The sequence below is a fragment of the Corythoichthys intestinalis genome, chromosome 18, assembly GCF_030265065.1.
Source record: "Corythoichthys intestinalis isolate RoL2023-P3 chromosome 18, ASM3026506v1, whole genome shotgun sequence".
Lineage (NCBI taxonomy): Eukaryota > Metazoa > Chordata > Actinopteri > Syngnathiformes > Syngnathidae > Corythoichthys > Corythoichthys intestinalis.
In genome coordinates, this window is record NC_080412.1 from 35,674,820 (window position 1) to 35,697,412 (window position 22,593).

Sequence of the window (22,593 nt, forward strand, 5' to 3'; positions counted from 1 at the left end):
AAGGTGTATCAGTGATTAATAAGCACTGAATACAATACTGCCAGTGAAATAGTACGTAACCAATTACTAGTTAGTATGTTCACAGGCACAAAACGATCAGCTATAAAGTGTTTGTTGTTACAGCTTTTACAGCCTTCCAGCTTGCAAACTATTAGAATAAATGAATCTAGTATTTCCTGACTCCATCTCATGTTGACTTGCACTTCGATTATAATGTTGTTAAGCTGCCATATCAAATAGCCATAAACACTTACTCATCCTGGTGTAAAGTGAAACTACGCATTGGGTTGCGTCTTTTATGAGATTTTAACACTGTAAAGCAGTGGTTCTTAACCTTGCTAGAGGTAGCGAACCCCAAGAGTTTCACACGTGCATTAACCGAACCCTTTGGAATTAGAAAAAAAAAAAAAATCCCCTTAAATTCAAAATCTATAATACATCCAAGCTACCAAGTAAAACCTAAGTGAATTTCCATTCAAATTTCTTCTCATTTAGCATGTTTTTAAACAGGCCAGAATGTATGTTTTTATCTTTATGCCTGCAGCATCATCAGACAACTGAAGCAAGACTGGCCCAATGCGCATATCTTATAATTTTTCATTCAATTTTGGAGGAATATATCTTATATTGTTTAACATTAAACCTGCTTGGTTGCTTTAACCTTGACCGCGCAGTTTCTTTCATGTTATATCTCAAATGTCATCTCAAATTTATTGAAAAACCCTGCACAAAATTATTGCCAAATTTGTACACAATTATGTTGAAAAATAAACAAAAAAACATTAATCTTCTCACAAATCCAACATTGTGAATTTACAACAAAAAATGTTGCCTTTTGATTTGCTTTTCACATTGGAAAATGAAATTAAACGATTCATTTCTCACAGTTTCTACTTTTGTTTTCATGTCGACATTCTCATTCTATCATATCCTTGCCTTACGGTAACACTTTACAATAAGAACTGAATTAACATTAGTTAATGCACTTTTAGACAATAAGTAATGTTTAAGTAACATTACAATAGTTAATATAATTGCTTATCCAACATTTATTAATATATTATTTAACATGAGTTAATGCATTATTTAATGCATTAGATAATGCATAACCAGACATTAACTAATGGTTTGGTAAAATTTAAAAAACATACAGGCCTATATAGGGTTAGGGTTTGTTAACTTAACATTTGTAATTTCTTTGTTAAGGGACACATGTGCTACACTTTACAATAAGGGTCCAAAAAACATTCAGTAATGGTTAATTAAGGCTAGAATATACTTATGAGGTACGTTCACATGAAGTAATACCACACTTAAGGTTAGGTTAGCAGCACCCAAGGAGTCACAGAGCAATGTTTCTCATTTTAAAATAACATAATCCCTTACTAGTTCCAGTATACATTAATAACTATTAATGCACTAATGTATATGTGAATTAATGTTATGTATTATACTGTACATATTATATATTATAACCTAACCTTAAGTATGGTATTATTTCACGTGAACGTACCTCATAAGTATTACTTAACCTTAATTAACCATTACTGAACGTTTTTTGGACCCTTATTGTAAAGTGTAGCACACGTATCCCTTAACTAAGAAATTATAAATGCTTAAGTTCCCCCCTCTTAACCTTTATTAACCATTACTGAATTCTTTTTGGACCCTTATTGTAAAGTGTAGCACATGTGTCCCTTAAAGAAATTCTAAATGCTTAGCCCCCCCCCCCCCACCACCCCACACCCCACCCCCCACCCCCAACCTTTATTAACCATTATTGAATGCTTTTTGGACTCTTATTGTATAGTGTAGCACATGTGTCCCTTTTACTAAGAAACTATAAATGCTTAAGTTAACAAACCCTAACCCAAACCCTATACTGTATATATTTTTTTAATTTCACTAAACTATTAGTTATTGTCTGGTGATGCATTAACTAATGTATTAACTAATGCATTAACATATGCATTAACTCATGTTAATTAATATATTAATAAATGTTAGATAAGGGATTAAATGAATTATTGCCATGTTACTTAAACATGAGTTATTGTCTAAAAATGCATTAACTAATGTTAATTAAGGGACCCTTGTTGTAAAGTGTCACCTGCCTCACATACTATTTTCATTGCGTAAAATGTGACGCAAAGGTTGCAGATGTTTTTTTTATTTTATTTTTTATTATTATTATTTTTTTTATATATGTAAGCACATTGCATGTTACCCGTAGGTCTGTTGTAGTCCCTCATACCAAGTGAGAGTCAGCCTTCCACTGAGCAAACTAGTTTTCTCCTCCCATCAGCAGATGAAAGAATTGGAATAAAGCCTGTAAATTGAAGACTAACCAGTCCCAAACCTGGTCTAAACGCCACTTTTCATAAATTTAGTAAACTTAAAAATAAATAAAAATAAAATAAAAAATAGGGCCTTGCGTGTCTTAACCTTCACTAAACCCCTTAAACTGACTCACCGAACCCAGGTTAAGAATCACTGCCGTAAAGTCAATCTGTGCTAATACATTCATACTGCATTATATGTCATCTTACAATAAGATGAATGGCCAACATCATTGTGAAAATATGAAATATTTAAATAGGATCGATGAAAATGCCTGAGGTAACTGCATGAACTGTGCTGGAAAATGTTGGTGCTCATGTCATGAACTGGTTATGTCTATGCTGCATAATCCACAGTCCACAAGTGCTGACTGTTCAGTGAAACGAGCTGTTGTAATAGTGTTAGCTATTGATCAACAACAACTATAAGATGGTGTGCGATGTCCTCACCTTGACAGGAGAGATATGCGTATGTGGCGTGTAGCCATGTATGGCCTCCATGGCGGCGAGGTTCTTGTCGCTCATGTGTAGCATTTCGGCACTTTTCCCAGGAGCCAGATGTGCTGGACTGTGCTCCAAGGGGGGCGTCTCCTCATCCTGGTACCTGTACTTCTGCAGATACAAGCATAAAAGTGTCCGTTGGTTAACTCATTGGCTGTCATTGACAGTGGTAGAAGTCCAATCCATCTGTGCCAGGCCCTCTCAGTTAAAACGTTGAACGTCTATTGCTGTCATAAGTACTGATACATGATAATCATACGTGGTCATCAAGGACAATGAAGATCGGAATACGTAGTTTTCTAAAAAAGAAAATTAATGCACATCTCATCTTCCTTTTTTTTTTTTTTCAATTAAAAAAAAGAACAAAATATTTTGGCGTTATTTTTTTTTCTTAAGAGATTATCCCCCTTCCCTCCTTTTTTATTTTTTGTAAAATATGACAAAAAATAGAAATAATAAATAAAAAAAAGAAGATTGAGTTTTTTCAAGAGTTGTCCAATAATGACTTTTTATCTGATAACAGATATCCCGATATTGTCCAACTACAAAAATCTAATACCGATATCAAACTGATACCGATATATACTGGCATGGGCTTAACATATCATGGATAATTTATTGTGATGCCTCACTGGATTCTTTAATAAGGATAATTGTTCACATAACAAATCCCAAGCATTTTAGTTTGGAGACATACAGTGGGGCAAGTAAGTATTTAGTCAACCACTAATTGTGCAAGTTCTCCCACTTGAAAATATTAGAGAGGCCTGTAATTGTCAACATGAGTAAACCTCAACCATGAGAGACAGAATGTGGGGGAAAAAAAAAAAAAAGAAAATCACATTGTTTGATTTTTAAAGAATTTATTTCCAAATCATGGTGGAAAATAAGTATTTGGTCAATACCAAAAGTTCATCTCAATACTTTGTTGTGTACCCTTTGTTGGCAATAATGGAGGCCAAACATTTTCTGTAACTCTTCACAAGCTTTTCACACACTGTGGCTGGTATACTGGCCCATTCCTCCATGCATATCTCCTCAAGAGCAGTGATATTTTGGGGCTGTCGTTGGGCAACATGGACTTTCAACTCCCTCCTCACCCCGTGGCGTCAAAATGATAACAAGAACGGTGAGCAAAAATCCCAGAACCACACGGGAGGACCGAGTGAATGACCTACAGAGAGCTGGGACCACAGTAACAAAGGCTACTATAAGTGACACAATGCGCCGCCAGGGACTCAAATCCTGCACTGCCAGACGTATACCTCAGCTGAAGAAAGTACACGTCCAATCCCGTCTGCGGTTCGCCATTTGGATGATCCAGAAGAGGACTCTGAGAATGTGTTATGGTCAGATGAAACCAAAATAGAACCTTTTGGTAGAAACACAGGTTCTCGTGTTTGGAGGAGAAAGAATACTGAATTGCATCCGAAGAACACCATATCCACTGTGAAGCATGGGGGTGGAAACATCATGCTTTGGGGCTGTTTTTCTGCAATGGGACCAGGACAACTGATCTGTGTAAAGGAAAGAATGAATGGGGCCATGTATCGAGAGATTTTGAGAAAAGAAATTATTCTAAAGAAGAATTTATTTGGGTCGACAACGATCAAACAGAAAGGCAAAACAGACACAAACTGAGGCGAGGAGGCAAACTCCTTCCAAGGTCACCATATCAGAAGTCAACAAAAGGTTCCCGATAAAAAAAATGACCACTATTAATTAAAATTCAGTCTTTTGAAGGCTCTCCCGGGGCAGGCTGTGGGCAGGGGGAAGGGTGTGTTTAGGATTATTGTCTGTTTGTGGATTGAACAGGAGGATTCGGGAGTTACTGTTGTCCGGGCAACGAGGGTTGTGGATTTTGCCACCTTAACGTCAAAGGGGCTCTTGGAATCTTGTCAGTCGTGTTATCAGTTGGATATCGGTCGTTCTTTGTATTGGGCAGAGCGTCCGCCATTTGTTCTGGACTGTCCGGGAGAACTGATTGCGAGAGTTGGTGCGTCAATCTTGCTCAGTCAGTTGACGCACGCGCTGAGCTTCCGTAATAAGAAGGCGTTGTCTCTTATGCCCTATATTCTGCTTGTTTTCCTTAAACTATGGTATAAGTGCTATTTTATATTAGGTGTGTTAGAGTAATACAGTCAAACAGTAATTATGAGAAACGATACTATTCCCTGATTGATTATATTAAGTGTGTTAGAGTAATACAAACAGTTAGACGGTGCCTACGAGAAAAGGTACTATCTCCTTCAGGCTCTAGAGCCGTGGGTTGCTGACCCCTGTCCTAGTCCCTACCACTAGTATGATAGCAAATTATGGATTTAGGATAAGAGTCCGAGCGCTATTATCCAGGATAAGTGATTAGATTTTGTCAGTGCTTCTCAATTATTTTCTGTTACGCGCCCCCCCCCCCCCCCCCCAAGGAAGACGTAAATGTTTCGCGCCCAATCTCTGCCGCCACTGTAAATAGTATCATTTGTCTATAATATTACTATTATAAGTACGCCTCTGCCTCACATCGTATCCTTTTTTTTCTATTAGCGAAAATACCAGATCGACTTATAAAGTATAACTTTATTAACATTGTTTCGTTTGTAACAGAAAAGACTTAACTCGCATCAATTTGCCTGAATTTAAAAAAAAAAAAAAAAGTCACATCCAAACTGTAAAAATACACTCAAGGTACATTTTTGACCATTTGATACTGAAAAATAAAATCAGTAAATAATAACGAATTCAAATTGATTAGAAACATTTGATTAGAAACATTAACTCATGAGGACAATATGAATAGACAATAAACAAAACTGAATAGAAGAAGAAAAAAAAGTGTTTTTGGAAAGAAGGAGTTTTTATTTTCGCTGCTCCCAGTATCACCTCCAGTTTGCAATGATGTGAGGTTATATTGCACTGAGCATGCTAACAGTGCTCACTGGTTTACTGATATAACACTGACAAAGCGGGACGATTGTTGGCAATATTCGGCACGTTTTCGCTGAAAAACAACCAAGCGGCTTATCAATGAGATTGGGGTCTAATGTCTTTAAGTGGCGTCTTAATTGATTTGGCTTCCGGCTGTCCGCTATAATCATTTTTAGAGACAGTAAACAGTGGTCTTTTACGTCTACCACTGTATTAAATGTCAAAGCCAAAAGGCAAACGGCCCGATAAAAACGTCTTCTCGGCGGCCGAGGGAGAACCGTAGGTGAGGGCGGTCGTCGTGACGATCCCAAGCCGAAAATGGCACTTCTCGGGCGGACACGTGAGAACCGGAGAAGACAGTGGGTCGCTGCGTGAGTCCGGTCGGAAAGCCGCTTTCGAAAACGGCGCACAGCTCTCCAGCTCTTCATGAGTCTCTTCCGTGTGCTCTTGCTTACTTCAAAAATACTGCGCGCACTTTGAGAATGAGAGCGCCACTGCCACCCACTGAGTGGATGTGCAAGTACACTTTATTCTAGTACGGCAAAAAAAAAAAAAAGCATGTTTCCCGAGGTCACACGCGCCACCCCTGGCATCGCTCTGTGTCCCCCTGTGGGGGCGTGCCCCACTATTTGAGAAGTACTGGATTTTGTTAATATAGAATTGTTGAAACAACTATTGCATGTGTGTCTCCAAATACAAAGTGAAGTCATTTCAGCTGTTGAGGCGGCCGTCCTCCACAATCATATGGAGCATGCAGCGCCATGACTAATACAGATCATGCATGTTCTTCCCCGTAACCTTACCCCCACTACCCCCTACTGTCAGCCCACACACGGGCAACTATCCAGCAGCCCACCACGTTCACCACACACGGTAGTTTTCATCGGAGGTGCGAAAACAGAAAATCAGCACGCAGCATTTTCCATCACATGCATGTCAAAAGGTGGGCACTGTCACAGTGGAGAGCCGCCACGGTTGTCCTCTTGGTTGGCATTTATGTTTGGAAACACAGCTCGCCTTATGCACACAATTTGCTCAATGCACTCTAAATGAATGATGTGTACGGTTCTGGAAAAATTGGAAGACACCATCAAAATCTCATTTGATGGCTAGCCTACTCTCTTCTTTTTTTGGAGGCAGACGGAGAGGGAGCTACATGACCGTGGCCAGTCTCAGACTAGTCAGGCTGCCTAGCAACCAGAGCAGAACAGAGATTGCAGTGCCACAGTTGGGGGGTGCCAGCATTGGTCCTGGATCGCATTTCACTGAGGCAGCAAGTAAGGGAAGGAGGGAAGGGCGGGGGATGCTTAGAAATGACAATTGACAAATTGAAGCAAAAAACAACAGAACAGCAATCGGAAAGAAAATTATTTGTTGTTGTTGGTGCTGTAATTCAAGGCAGGTTATTATTATTATTATTATTATTTTTTTTTTTTATTAACTTGACATTTTGTTTTTGAAAATTCTTTTCTTGCTGGGAAAATTACCTTCCTAACAACATTAAACAGATTTGATTGATTAAAAATACAAACAAAGCAGTTTAACAACTCAACAAGAAATCGCCTGAGGTGTTTTGTTGCCTGCTCCTTTCCTGCATGACCAACCATCACGCTGCCATGTCGCCTTCTGTCCCACTAGTGGGGGATGTGGCAGTTGAGGCTCAGATTCACTGTTCAATATACCTTAGGCAGGCGCTTGAGGTTGGCTTAGTATTGATTCTCTGCTTCCTGCACCATTGACAAACAAATAACATTTAAAATGTCCATTTACTACCGTCTTAAATAGTCGTTTTATTTCTTTTGATTTGTGAAGACTAAGATATTAAATGAGTATATTAAACTCTCAATCATAGTGGAATCTTAAAGTAGGACTTGTGAATGCAATTTTAACAGCCTGTTATTATCTTTCACTTATGCACTGTAGTCGATGACGTAAATGCGTCGACGAGCACAACATCCCATAAGCCGCTACTTATTTCCCTCATTTTGCATCCTGCGGCTTATAGTCCAGTGCGGCTTGTTTGTTGATTTATTTGGGTTAATAGGTAACACTTATTTTGACAGCGGCGTCATTAGACTGTCATAAAACCGTCACAATTATGACATGAGACTATCATGGGCATTACTCAATGCTTATGACAGATGTTATTCAGTGTTATCTGGGAATTTATGTCACTAACTTCATTTATGTCCAACTCGGATCCTTTACATCCATTCAAAAGTGAGATAATTTGCCGGGCAACACTAAATGACATCTGTTATAAGCATTCATTAATGCTCATGACAGTGTCATGCCATAATTATGATTGTCCTATGGCGCCACTGTCAAATAAAGTGTTACCAAATACCATAACTAGCAATTAATGAAACAACTGGAACAGTAACTGAAGAAATAATTAGCACAGAACATACATTTTGATAGCTATTTACATCTGTAGTGCCGCAATGTATGCTATGAGGCCTGTTTGACAACAACAGTGTTGACAGCTGGAGGTTGACTGTCTCCCCCCAGGGAGCAGTGATGGCCAAATGAAGTTTCTTGAAGCAATTGAGCTTTTCAGCCAAATAGTTCAAAGCTTCATGGTGGTTCATTTGGTATTATGATGCTGCTGTCAAATAGTGTTTTACCGTTTAATATCTTTTGGTGTAAATGTCCCATAATACAGTGAGGACAGCTGCGGCTTATAGTCCAGTACGGCTTATCTATGAACAAATGCCGTTTTCGTGTCAAATTTGGTGGGTGGCGGCTTATAGTCAGGTGCGCCTTATAGTCCGAAAATTACGGTATATATTTATATATTTATTAGGGCTGTCAAACGCTTAAAATTTCTAATCAAGTTAATCACAGCTTCAGAATTAATTAATCGTAATTAATCGCAATTCGAAACATCTCTAATATATGCCATATTTTACTGTAAAATATTGTTGGAATGGAAAGATAAGACACAAGATGGAGATAAACATTCAACATCCTGTACATAACTACTGTATTTGTTTATTATAACAATAAATCCACAAGATGGCATTGACATTATTAACATTCTTTCTGTTAAAGGGATTTACGGATAGAAAGACTTGTAGTTCTTAAAAAGATAAATGTTAGTGCAAGTTATAGGAATTTACTAATTTTATATTAAAACCCCTCTTAATATTTTCGTTTTAATAAAATTTGTCAAATTTTCAATCAAAAAAATAAACTAGTAGCTCGCCATTGTTGACCTCGCCGAGCGGTGACATCACAGCCGTTCTTCCACAGTGTCTTAAACTATGTAAGATAGTGATTGAAATACACCACAAGGTGTCACTGGCGAGTTTTAAATTACTTAAGAAATCAAGCCAAGGCAAAGTCTTAGTAAGTTTTATGTTTATTTTGCATAGCTATTTTGATAGGGAATGCAAGTTCTCTTTGCATTGAGCACTTTTCTTTTTGTTAACATTATTTTTTTGAGAGATAGGAATATTATATTTGTTGTGCTTTCACTAAAGGATACTGTAGTGACTTAACTTTTCTGCCCAAATGCATGATGGGAAGTTGGGACACCATGACTGTCAGTTGTGGCTGCAGATGGTATACAATATGTTCCGCGTTGTGTTCAATTAAGCATGTTAAGAAAAAGATCGTCTCCTGCTCTGCCCAAATGTATGATAGGAAGTTGGGCAACCATGACTGTCAGTAGTGGCTGCAAATAGCATACAATATGTTCGCGTTGTGTTCAATTAAGCATATTAAGAAAATGTTCGTCTCCTGCTCCGCCCAAATGCATGATGTGAGGTGGGCAACCATAACTGTTAGTAGTGGCTGCAAATGGTATACAGTATGTTCTGCGTTGTGTTCAATTCAGCGTGTCAAGAAAAAGATAGTCTCCTTTCGTTCTTCCCCACGTCATTCGCCACAATACAATACCATGCCAAGAGCTTATGCCAATAAAAGGCGCGGTCCAATGAACGCCTGTGTTCACTCGCATTTCTCTGCCTTTTCAGTCTCAATATGCTAAAACGGCGTCATTGTAAACTGTATGAGGCAGCGCATGAACGGGTCACTCCGTGCATGCGTTAATTGCGTCAAATATTTTAACGTGATTAATTAAAACAATTACCGCCCGTTAACACAATAAATTTGACAGCCTTAATATATATATATTATATAGCTGGGAAAGCGGCAAAAAGTTGGTAAATGGTGTTACGTACACCAGAGTGGCCAAAGCATGAATTTATTTTCACAAACAAAGGAGAGTGTTCACTGTCGTGTGCAGTCTCTGCAGTGCCGAGTTTGCGTACCACGGCAGCACGTCAGCCATGAATGAACACCTGAAGCACTGTCACCCAGGTATAATTTTGGAAGACGACAGGAGACAACAAGCTGGCGGATCGGAAGTCCATATAACGATTTTTTTTTTTTTTTAATTGAAATTGCCTTTATGTGTGTCGTATGACGAGTATTAGGAGCTAATGTCGGGCTAATGTAGCTAAATAAGCAGCTACTTACTTTACATAGCGCGTTGCCACCTCCGTTAAAATCAACAATATTTAAAGCGTTTTGTGTTTTAGAATCGGTTTAACAAATAAGGAAACCCTTACTATTTTGCTTCATCTTCATCAAATTATAATCAATAGAAGCATTGATGCTAATGCTTCATCGTAGCTCTCAGCTAAGGTACATATATGTAATGTGCGTAGTGGCTCACAGCTACATTACCCCTATGTAATAATCAGACTTTTCTTTCCCGTAACAATAGTACGACTTGAATCTCGTGGTCCTTTTTTTAAATTTATCTTTCAAATGTTTATTTATTAGCCCAAATACTCCGCCGTAGCGTCATATCAATGTGCATCATTATGTTTTTTTCCCACACATTTCAGTCCAGCGATACGTAACATTTATTTATCTACTCTGCTGGTTCTCACTCACAAAAAAGAAAGTAAGAATTGTTTTGAATCCTGTTGGAAAGTGCAGTCACAGGGTTCTGAATCGGTTTCTGAATCCGCCATTCATTTGAATGCCATCAGCATTTGACCTCATTATTCATTTGTGATTTATTATTATTTATGTATTTATTTATACTTTTGTAAAGAATATAAGTGTTCCAAAATGTTTTTCTGAATTAATAATCGTCATCATAAATTTAATTGCAAGCTTAGTAAAAAAATAAAAAATAAAATTTTTTTAAAAAATACCGTAAATTCCCGAATATAACGCGCACTTTTTTCCCCCCCAAAATCAACTTGTAAAATCATGGTGCGCATTATAAACGGGTACAGGGATGGAGACAAAAATATATTATACATATATAAAGACAGATTTTTTTTTTTTATTGACACGGCCATGTTGTGACGAAGAAACGTATGCGGCGATCCGTTGTCGACCATTACGGTACGTGACGTCACCATTTTGTTTCGGTCGTGGCGAGCTAGGGAAGGAGTCAGAGGCGGAATATCAAACAACGGAGCTAATCCACGTTGCTTTATTGACATTTAGGCTGCAACAAAATACTGTAGCAATGTCTGCCTCACATGCAACCCGCGGAATATATCTTTCCGGCTGTTCCCTCAACAAAATACCTCCCCCCGGGAACGTGCCAACATAATTTCTGCCGGTGAATTCTGTTATAACTCACTACACGGTAATACTTCACTCTGATTGGTCGAATGATTTCATCTGTGTTAAATTCTGCATTTTTCACTCTTCATAAAGCACAGAATTTAGTTTCTTGAACTCATTTGCGTCAACGTTGATTGCAGCTCCGCAACTCGGGCGTAACAAACGCAACACAACACAGACTTTCTGCGTCCGTCAACTATATCTGTCCCTCGGGAAACTCAAATCCAAATAACAATAGTTCCTATTGTTACATACTAGTCAACAGCGATGCGCTCTTCTGATTTCCGACCTAAATCACCACTTTTATTTTACCGTATCAATCCATGGAAGAAACATTTATTCATCATGATGAAACGAGCAACTTATACACCATCCTTTAAAAGAAAAGTCACATCTGTTGTTTTCTCCTGGATTCTGGTAAGTTGAAGACGTTGTCAGATCATATTACCGTACATATTGTTAGTTTACGGTAATGTCTTAAACTACCAATGTGCTATGCATGTGCTGTGTTTCACCAGTCAGTAAAATGACATTTCTGTATCTGTACACGAGCTCTGTTTTCTTGTATTCTTCTATTTATTGGTGCTAAAATTAGGGTGCGCGTTATACACGGGTACAATAATTTTCCATAGATTTTACAAGTAAATTTGGGGATGCGCGTTATACACGGGTGCGCCTTATATTCGGGAATTTACGGTAGTAAAAAATTATTAGACGAGTCGACTAATCGTTAAAAAGTCTGCAGACTAATCGGGAAAAAAATAATCGTTTGCGACAGCCCTACACTGTACATTGACACACATTAATCGAGCATATCAATACGAGTGATGGGGGGGGGGGGGGGTTAATTATTACTATAATTGGACCTCATAGGCAGAAAGGGATTCCCATGGTTTCTGTTCATGCAAGCAGTGAGTTAATTACAGTTTGCAACAATTAGAATATCATCACCAGACCCTTAATTATCACAGCAATAATATATATTTAGGTCTACTGATCTTAATTGAATCAGTAAATCACAAGAGTGAGAAACCAGTGCTTTTAAAATAATCTGTTGTAAAGGTCAATGTAGGGAGTCTTCACGGCCAGCATTTGCATGTACTGAGATAATAATCCATCGCCAAGTGGATGGATAATTTGTTGCTTTTACGGTTCCATGAGCTAGCTTCATGTTGAGCAAATGCCAAATGTTATCTTCAGTCATCTCAGTTTGTAATTCAAGGCGCAAATTTGAGCTTTTAGATGACGGCGCATTAAGCGAAGCGAGGAAATTCAACCTTGCCCTCTCGGCGGAGTAATTTGTCCAAGAACTATCAGACCGCAAGTGTGAAAAGAACTAAGATTTCCCTTATTTAAGCATTACCTTGAGTATTTTATGCTGCGTGTTCAATTTCTACAGGGTGTCCCCCAAAAATGTATCATTCTAAACTGCTACTGGAAGTATGAAAATGGAGTTCAAGTGTGAAAATCATGTTATCAGCTACAATTTTTTTTTTGGGGGGGGGGGGGGGGGGCAGCCTGCATATTAGTTTTATTCATTTACATCATGATATCAGAGCTTGAGTGCTAATTGTCAATGAATTAGAACTGTTAAACTATTAACGAATGTTAAATTTTTAGAGGTGGGTAGTAACCAGTGTTGTTAATTTTACTTTAAAAAAACAATTAGTTACATTTACAAATTACTTCTCCCAAAAATTGAGTTAGCAACTCAGTTAGTTCATTTTAAGAGTAATTACCGTATTTTTCGGACTATAAGTCGCACCTGAGTATAAGTCGCACTAGCCCATAAATGCACAATGAAGAGGAAAAAAAAACATAAGTCACACCGTAGTATAAGGCTACGTTCATACTACAGGTCTTAATCCACAAATCCTATTTTTTGTCATATCTGTTTTTTTGGCGTGCCCGTTCAGACTGCCTTTGTCCATTTAACCCGTTCAAGTGACCCGCTCGCGCAGAAGAATCAAAACAAATTACATATGCTATCTGTTTGTCATTACAGGGTGATCATATTTTGATTTCCAAAAACAGGACACAAATAACAGACGTTTAATAATCCCCGTTTAGTTTTATTTTCAAAGTTTATATGCGCATACACGCACACACATAAGCCTTGACGTGTGTGCGTGAAATGACGTGGGTGCGTCAGACTCGGCCATGTGTGCAATAATGAAATATTGCTCATTCGGCGCACAGAATGAAAATCGAAAATTGTCAGGGTTATCTTTTTCTTCATTTTATTTTTTTATGACTGTGGTCAAGCCCACTTCGTGCTTAAAAGTGTGCTTAAAAGAGTTCAAGCTAGGCGCTAAAGCCTGCATCGCTGCAGTTATCCGTGCTTCTTGCTCTTTGCTGACGTAATTGCTGCATGAATTCCGAATTGGGACTCTTGACAGTTCAGACCGCCGGCCACATTCTGGAAAAATGTGGCCCAGATCGGATTTGAACCACATACGAAAGTGACCCAGATCGGATTTGAAATGGTCCACTTCTATGCAACTTGTCACGTTCAGACCGTCAAGTTAATGCCACACTCGAGTTGGAAAAAACACAAAAAAATTGGATTCGTGCATTAAGATCTGTAGTACGAACATAGCCTAAGTTGCATTTTTGGGGGAACTTTACTTGATAAAATCCAACACATATAGAACAGATATGTCATCTTTAAAGGCAATTTAAAATAAAAATACAACAGAAAATAACATGCTGAATAATTGTAGAGTATGATAATGTTACATGATGCATGAACAACAAAATGTGAACGTGGCCGGTATGTAGGCCTGTCGCGATTTTAGCGTGCGATAATTTATCTCATAAATTATTGCGATATGCGATCTTATTGCGCCCCCCCCCCCAATTAAAAAAAAAAAATCAATTTACAATAACACAGTGAGAATACAATATTAGTAGATCAAGTACACCCATTTAAACGCGATAAATGTTTACTCTTAAATTAAAAAATACTGTTTAACAAATCTCAACTAAAAACAATAGACCATGCCTCTTAAGTAAAAGACAACATTAATACCCTACAGAAACAGAATAAATAAAAAGTGTTTTTCCAAGAAAGTGTTTTTCCAAGTAGCCGTCTCAGTTTCACCAATGAGACATCACAACAATAACCACAGGACTCCATGATACCAATCAGTGGTAACAATGTTTTGTTCTCCACTAGAGGGCACTCCTGCTCTTTGGACGGATGATGTTTCGTAGTGTTGTTCTGGTCTGAATTCGATGATTGTTGTGTCATCTTTTTGGCCTAATATCGTCATGTAATAGGTTATAGTACAGTATAATAATAACAGTTCAAAGAGATAAAGTTGTCCTGAGGAAAAAAAAAAATACCATAATTTAAAAAATTTTGAAAAACAGACATTGAAAGCAGTTAAAATGTTACTCATGACTTGAGAATTCTTTTCAACGAATACTTTCTAACTTGTACATGAGTACATTTTTGGATGAATACTTTTACTTGAGTAATATTATTTAGACGCTACTTTTCAGAATTTTTTTTTTGCTGCTCTACCAACCTCTGGAAATTTTTATAGAACTGTAATTGCTCATTTTTCCATTTTCATTGTGGTGAACACTAGTTTCTACAAATAGGATTTCCTATTAAGAGTATGAAATGCAAACACCTACTGTTAAAGTGTATCTTAAGTAGGTCAGTCGAGAAATAAAAAAACAGTTCCCGGAGCAATATTGTACAGTCTCTATTTTTTCTGTATTTGTCTCTATTTGACAAAATTATCCCCCTGGTTAATTTTAATGCTCACAGCAGGCAGAACACTAATATTGGGTTGGAAAAAAATAGCTTATAGCTTTTTTTTTTTACCCCCCATTCAAATACTGTACAGGGAGCAATGCAATAATACTCTTCTAATTTGTCATTTCTACTGCAAATCATTCATTTACCAAAAAACACTGCCTCCTCAGTTCATTTTAATATGTGTTCAAGTCTCCAAACCCAGCATGATGGCAATTTCAGTTGCCAGGCGATACCTTGCCAGCTAACAGTATTATATATATATATATTTTTTTTTATGTGGACTTCTGCCTCACGAGGACTGGCGATCCACTCATCCTCTGCCAATGCTACCTTCAGACTATTCTCCAAGGTGCTTCAGCACAACACTTTGACAAGTGATAGTCCTCCCGTAGCTGTGTGGTATAACAACACACTTTGCATTCCGCATGGGCCGAAATACTTCGAGCTCTGCCAGGGAGGATATTGTACCAATACAGTGCTGGCCAAAGGTATTAGCACCCCTCCAATTCTGTCTATAATGCTCAATTTCTCCCAGAAAATGATTGCAATTACAAATGCTTTGGTAGTAATATCTTCATTGATTTTGCTTGCAATGAAAAAACACAAAAGAGAATGGGGGAAAAAAATCAAATCAAATCATTATCATTTTACACAAAACTTCAAAAATGGGCCTGACAAAAGTATTGGCACTCTTTGAAAAATCATGTGATGCTTCTCCAATTTGTGCAATTAACAGCACCTGTTACTTACCTGTGGCACATAACAGGTGGTGGCAATAAGTACCGTAATTTCCCAAATATAGGGTGCACCCGTGTATAACGCGCACCCCAAATTTACTTGTAAAATCTTGGGAAAATTATTGTACCCATGTATAATGCGCACCCTACTTTTAGCACCAATAAATAGAAGAATACAAGAAAACAGCGCTCGTGTACAGATACAGAAATGTCATTTTACTGACTGGTGAAACACAGCACAAGCATAGCACATTGGTAGTTCAAAACATTACCGTAAACTGACAATATGCACGGTAATAATATGATATGACAACTTGTCCAACTTACCAGAATCCAGGAGAAAACAAAACAGATGTGACTTTTCATTTAAAGGCTTCTGTATAACTTGCTCGATTCATCATGATGAATAAATGTTTCTTCCATGGATTGATACGGTAAAATAAAAGTGAGTCGGAAATCGGAACGAGCGCATCGCTGTTGACTAACAAGAGGAACTATTGTTATTTGGGTTTGAGTTTCCCGAGGGACAGATATAATTGACGGACACAGGAAGTCTGTGTTGTGCTACATTTGTTATTGTCCGAGTTGCAATAAACGTTGACTCAAATGAGTTAAAAAAACTAAATTCTGTGCTTTATGAAGAGTGAAAAAAGCAGAATTTAACACAGACGAAATCATTCGACCAATCAGAGTGAAGTATTACCGAAACAAAATGGTGACGTCATGTACCGTAATGGCCTGCAACGGATCGCCGCATACATTTTCTTCAGCACAACATGACCGTGTAAAAAAAAAAAAAAAAAAAAAAAATCGGTCTTTATATTAATATATATAATATAGATATATTTCTGTCTCCATCCCTGTACACCATACAGTATGTATAATGCACACCATGATTTTACAAGTTGATTTTGGGGAAAAAAAGTGCGCATTATAGTCAGGAAATTACGGTAAATCACACGCGCAGACAGTTAAAATGGATTCAAATTGACTCAACCGCTGTCATGTGTCCTTGTGTGTACCACATTGAGTATGCAGAAAAGAAAAGACCAAAGAACTGTCTGAGGACTTGAGCAAAATTTTGAGGAAGCATGGGCTATCTAAAGGCTACAAATCCATCTCCAAAGACCTGAATGTTCCTATGTCTAGAGTGCGCAGTGTCATCAATCAGTTTAAAGCCCATGGCACTGTGGCTAACCTACCTAGATGTGGACGGAAAACAAATACTGACAAGACATTTCAACAAAGATTGTGCGGATGGTGGATAAAGAAACTCGACTAACATCCAAACAAGTTCAAGCTGTCCTGCAGTCCGAGGGTACAACAGTGTCAACCCGTACTATCCGTCGGCGTCTGAAGGAAAAGAGACTCTACGGTAAGATACCCAGGAAGACCCCACTTCTGACCCAGAGACATAAAAAGGTCAGGCTGGAGTTTGCCAAAACTTACCCGAGAAAGCCAAAAACGTTTTGGAAAAATCTCTGGTCAGATGAGACAAAAGTAAAGCTTTTTGAGAAAAGGCATCAACATAGAGTTTACAGGAAAAAAAAACGAGGCCTTCAAAGAAAAGAACACAGTCAAACATGGCAGAGGTTCCCTGATGTTTTGGGGTTGCTTTGCTGCCTCTTGCACTGGACTGCTTGACCGTGTGCATGGTATTATGAAGTCTACCAACTGGCCCCTTTTTGGAGTTTTGTAAAATTTAGGGCTGTCAAACAATTAAAATTTTTAATCGAGTTAATTACAGCTTAAACATTAATTAATTAAGATGGCATTAACATTATTAACATTCTCTTAAAAGCGATCCATGGATAGAAAAACTTGTAGTTCTTAAAAGATAAATGTTAGTACAAGTTATAGAAATTTTATATTAAACCCCTCTTAATGTTTTCGTTTTATTAAAATTTGTAAAATTTTCAATCAAAAAATAAACAAGTAGCTCGCCATTGTTGATGTCAATAATTACACCATGCTCACTCCCCAAACCCATGAAATCATTTGGACCCAAGCACCAGCAGAGGGCGCCAAACAAACTAAAAAATAAGTAACAAGCGGACATTACACTACTGTCATTTTAATCTGTTTGAGCGGGGCATGTGCGTTAATTGCGTCAAATATTTTAACGTGATTAATTACCACCCGTTAACGTTATAATTTTGACATCCCTAGTGAAATTATAATGACTTTTTTTTTTAATTCACTTTTGTGTTTTTTCATTGCAAGCAAAATTAATGAAGGCATTACTACCAAGGTATTTGTAATTGCAGTCATTTTCTTGGAGAAATTGAGCATTATCTGACATAATTGCAGGGGTGCCATTACTTTTGGCCAGCACTGTATAGTGAATGCTGCTTGAAATCAGAGCATCAAACTCAACTAGGTCGAAGCGGTGGAGGTAGAAACCAACAACAATATTACACACTGAAACCACTTCTGAATACATTACGTCAGTCACCAAACTATAAAAGGATAAAGGTTAAGAGATAAGTCTGCAATATGAAGCAATTGTCAGAGAATCACAAAATTTGAAAATAAGGTCTTAATGAAACCTTTTTTTCAAATTTGTAAAAAAGAAATATATATATATATATGTATAATAAGCGCTGTAATATCTATAACCCTTGCTAAATCCTGTTTTCTTTCTCATGGAACCTGCAGATGCATGAGTTGACTTGCATCCATTATTTTTTTGAGGAAAGATATTTCAAAATTCTGAATTAGTCTCAAAATCATGAAATTCTAAGTGTATTAAACGTTATATATTCGGCAAGAAAGGGTTAAACGTTATTTTAACAAATCAAAATACTCCCTCTACCCAGTAAAAGTGGATTATCGACAAGAACATTTATATGACCTGTAAAGTATACTCTCCGAAACACAATTCAAGACTCTAAAAATATGCACTGTATTCCCAACAAAGCCGACTTGGATGCATAAGGTTTGCATTACAACAATGAGGCAGAGAGGGAATCATGAAAAATACATAAAGTAAACAACTTTTCTTCTCCCCGCATTTCCTCTGGTTGTGTCCTCGTCCTAGTAAATTTCCACTTAAATTGTTTTCTTGCAATAATGAGACTCTGCATCTCATTTCTGCAAGATGATTCATCCGCAACATTGACGGGACCCACAAAAACCTATCATGTTGAAATATCTGATCTGACATTTACCGATTGTTGGCATTGTTGCAGTCTTATCTCAAAAACTGAAAATGAAGGAACAGAAGAAGGAGCAAAGACTGATAAAGTTACATTTCTCAGAAAGTGAACTGATAATAAGAACTGAATAGTATTATTAAAAAAATAATAGAAGGCTGTATTCCAATGCTGTACAAGACATCTAGCGAGAAACGTGTAACAATATTGTTGATGGAAATTCAACATTCATGATTGTAGCATACTTTTGCTTGTGAAAATATGGTTAAAACTATTTATATCAGAATAAGGCTTGATGTCGTGACTAACCGGCGGCCATCTTAATTGTAATAGGGGCAGTGGTGGAACATAACTGTGCCTACTGTACTTTTTGTGTATCTGTACATTTCTTGAGTACAAATATGAAGTGGTACTTTTTACTTTGACTTCACTACATTTTAAAGCAATTACTGTATCAGTAATTTTTAAAAACTTTTTACTCCACCACTTTTCATATTATCGCCTGTGTTAAACGTTACTTTTATTTTTCTCTCATTGTGAATTGATAGTTTCGTTTTCAAGCGTCCAGCACAATCAACAAGCCCCGTGCAACTATACCGTTGTTGAGCACTAGAGGGAACACCACAAGTACAAGCAAGGCTAGACAGGTGAACAAGATAATGACCAATAAAACAACAACAGTGAGAGTGGCGCGCCTTCAAATAGGTGCTGCACACCTGTACAGAAGGTGGAGGTAACCACCTGATAGTTGCTTGCAATATGCTATTAAGATAAGCTTTTGTTTACAATGCAGTCAATTTTATTACTTTTTTTCCCCCCATTCTGCACGGTTATATAACATATTTAAAATATAAAGCATATGGCGGAAAACACAGACAAGACTGAAAAAGCAGTTTCTGCTCTTGCACTCCTCTTTAAAAGAAACTGCTGTATTTTAAGTTAAAACAACTGTTGTGTTTGATAGAACAATATGTCTAAATGCTGCCATAGCAGATTCATGGTGCATGAAGCCCCCCAACTATTTTTCATTTGTCCGTTTTACCCTGAAAACCGGTTTACAGACGTCGCGCAACTGCTTTTGTTTCAACCCAGCCATAAAACGAAGGTAATTAATTATATTTATTATTCAAAATGTCATTTTTAACTTGGAATCATTAATTGATGTCTCATATTTCGTTAAAAAAAAAAAAAAAAAAAAAAAAAAAAAAAAAAAAACGACTTTAAAAAATTATTCACCCACATAATTTAAACTTTTAAACAAATTATGTCACAATGAAAAAAATGGTGTCTGTATAACAGTCACGGATATCTACCTCATAACTATCACTTAATTGTATTTTTTTTATTTTTGTTCCTTTGGCATTTTCTCCAATATGGATGATAAATAATCAATCCAAACAAAGAAAAATTGGAAAAAAAAAAAGTTTAAAAGGGTAAATATATGAAAAAAAAAATCACGACCACTCCTTGATGTCTGCAATTTTTGCATCGCGACCCTTGTTATATGACCATGTTTCACGCATAAAATCCAAAAAAAATCCAGCTGTGGCCATTCGCAGCTGTGTCTTGACACTCAGTGATACATGCTACCTGGAGTTTTTGGATCGAAAAAAAGTAAGAACGCAATAATATCTCGTTAAAGTCATGACGTCTGTAATTCTGCTCTCGCATGCTCTCACTCCAGATAGGGTTTTGCTGTTTAAAAAACTTTTTTTTGTTTTTTTTTAAATGCCCACCTGTTCAAAATTTTCCTTCCCCCAGAAAAATGAGATTTTAAGCTTTCCAATTATGTATCACGCATGCATATCAGACAATTTTGCAAGTTGGCTAAGTTTGGGGTCTCAGAGCGGAACTTCAAGTCACCTGAGTGTTTTCCGCCATATATATATATACACACATATATACATATATATATAACATTTTCGCATCGGGAGAAAATACTTTTACTTTTTACTGTATTTTTCGGACTATAAGGCTAGGTTCATACTACAGGTCTTAATGCACCAATCCGATTTTTTGTCATAGCTGTTTTTTGGCGTGCCCGTTCAGACTACCTTTGTCCATTGAGACCATTTAAGTATTACGCATGCGCACTAATTCGCAGTCCGACACACTCTGAGCAAGACGCATCAAAACAAATTACACAGGCTAGCTATATATCATTCCAGAGTGGGACATATTTTGATTTCCAAAAAGAGGACACAAATAACAAACATTAATAATCCCTGTTTAGTCTTATAGTCAAAGTTTATATGGACTGATATTACGCATACACGAGCACACATGAGCCTTGATGTGTGTGCGTGAAATGACGCGGGTGCGTCAGTTTGCCCAGACTCGGCCATGTGTGCAATAATGAAATATTTCTCATTTTGCGCACAGAATGAAAATAAAAAACTATAAGGCTTATTCTTTTCTTCATTTAATTTTTTTATGACTGGGATCAAGCCCGCTTCGTGCTTAAAAGCAGAGTTCAAGCTAGGCGCTAATGCCTACATGGCTGCCGTCCTCCGTGCCGCTTGCTCTTTGCTGATGTAATTGCTGCATGAATTCCAATTTGGGAGTCTTGCCAGTTCAGACCGCCAGTCACGTTCTGAAAAAATGTGGCCCAGATCGGATCTGAACCACATACGAAAGTGACTCGGATCGGATTTGAAATGGTCCACTTCTATGCGACTTGTCCCGTTCAGACCGTCACGTTAATGCCTGACTCGAGCCGGAAAAACACGAAAAAATCGGATTCGTGCATTAAGACTTGTAGTATGAACCTAGCCTAAGTCGCACCCGAGTACAAGTCGCACCAGCCATAAAATGCCCAACGAAGAGGAAAAAAACAAAGACTTATAAGTCGCACCGGAGTGTAACTCGCATTTTAGGGGAGAATTTACTTGATAAAATCCAAAACATAAAACAGATATGTCATCTTGAAAGGCAATTTTAAATAAAAATATAATAGAGAACATACTGAATAAGTGTACTGTATACAAAAATAAAACAAAAACTACTACTAATAATAATAATTGAAATCAGCAATGGAGATAAGCACAAGAGGAATAGAAAGCATGTAGATTGAAATATATAGCCAGTTATGGATATGCAGTGGTAAACAAAAGCGTTTTTAGCCCTGATTTAAAAGAGCTAACAGTTTGAGCATACTTCAGATGTTCAGGTAACTTGTTCCAGAGGTGAGGAGCATAATAACTAAATGCTGCCTCACCCTGCTTGGTTCTTGTTCTTGGAATATGCAGAAGACCAGTTCCAGACGACCTTAGGGGTCTAGATGTCTCATAGGAATCTAACAAGTCAAGCATGTATTTGTGTATTTGGCGTACCATATTCAATGGATGACGATCTTGGCGAAAAGTATTGCCTAAGCAGCCTGATTTAGAATTCCCCTCAAGAATGATGGGAAACAAAAAACACTCATTGTCAACTTATTATTATAAACGTTCTTGCAAGTTAATTTTATTGCTGACACTGTGTTTCGAGGTCATCAACATGTTGTGCCCCTCCGCCCCAAAAGTCAAACTCCACCTATGTATAGCACGTTGTTAAACGTCAAGGTATTA

At 37.5% G+C, this 22,593-nt stretch overlaps 1 protein-coding gene across 7 annotated transcripts in view; it reads right to left on the reverse strand.

The window, feature by feature from the left end:
• The window catches only part of LOC130906104 (disks large homolog 4), a 163,394-nt gene that overhangs the window by 73,606 nt on the left and 67,195 nt on the right, over window positions 1–22,593 (reverse strand). For all 7 annotated transcript variants that reach the window (XM_057820043.1, XM_057820045.1, XM_057820047.1 and 4 more), the window contains exon 2: window positions 2,790–2,951. In XM_057820043.1, the coding sequence (XP_057676026.1) occupies window positions 2,790–2,951 (162 nt within the window). The remainder of the gene's footprint in view (window positions 1–2,789; window positions 2,952–22,593) is intronic.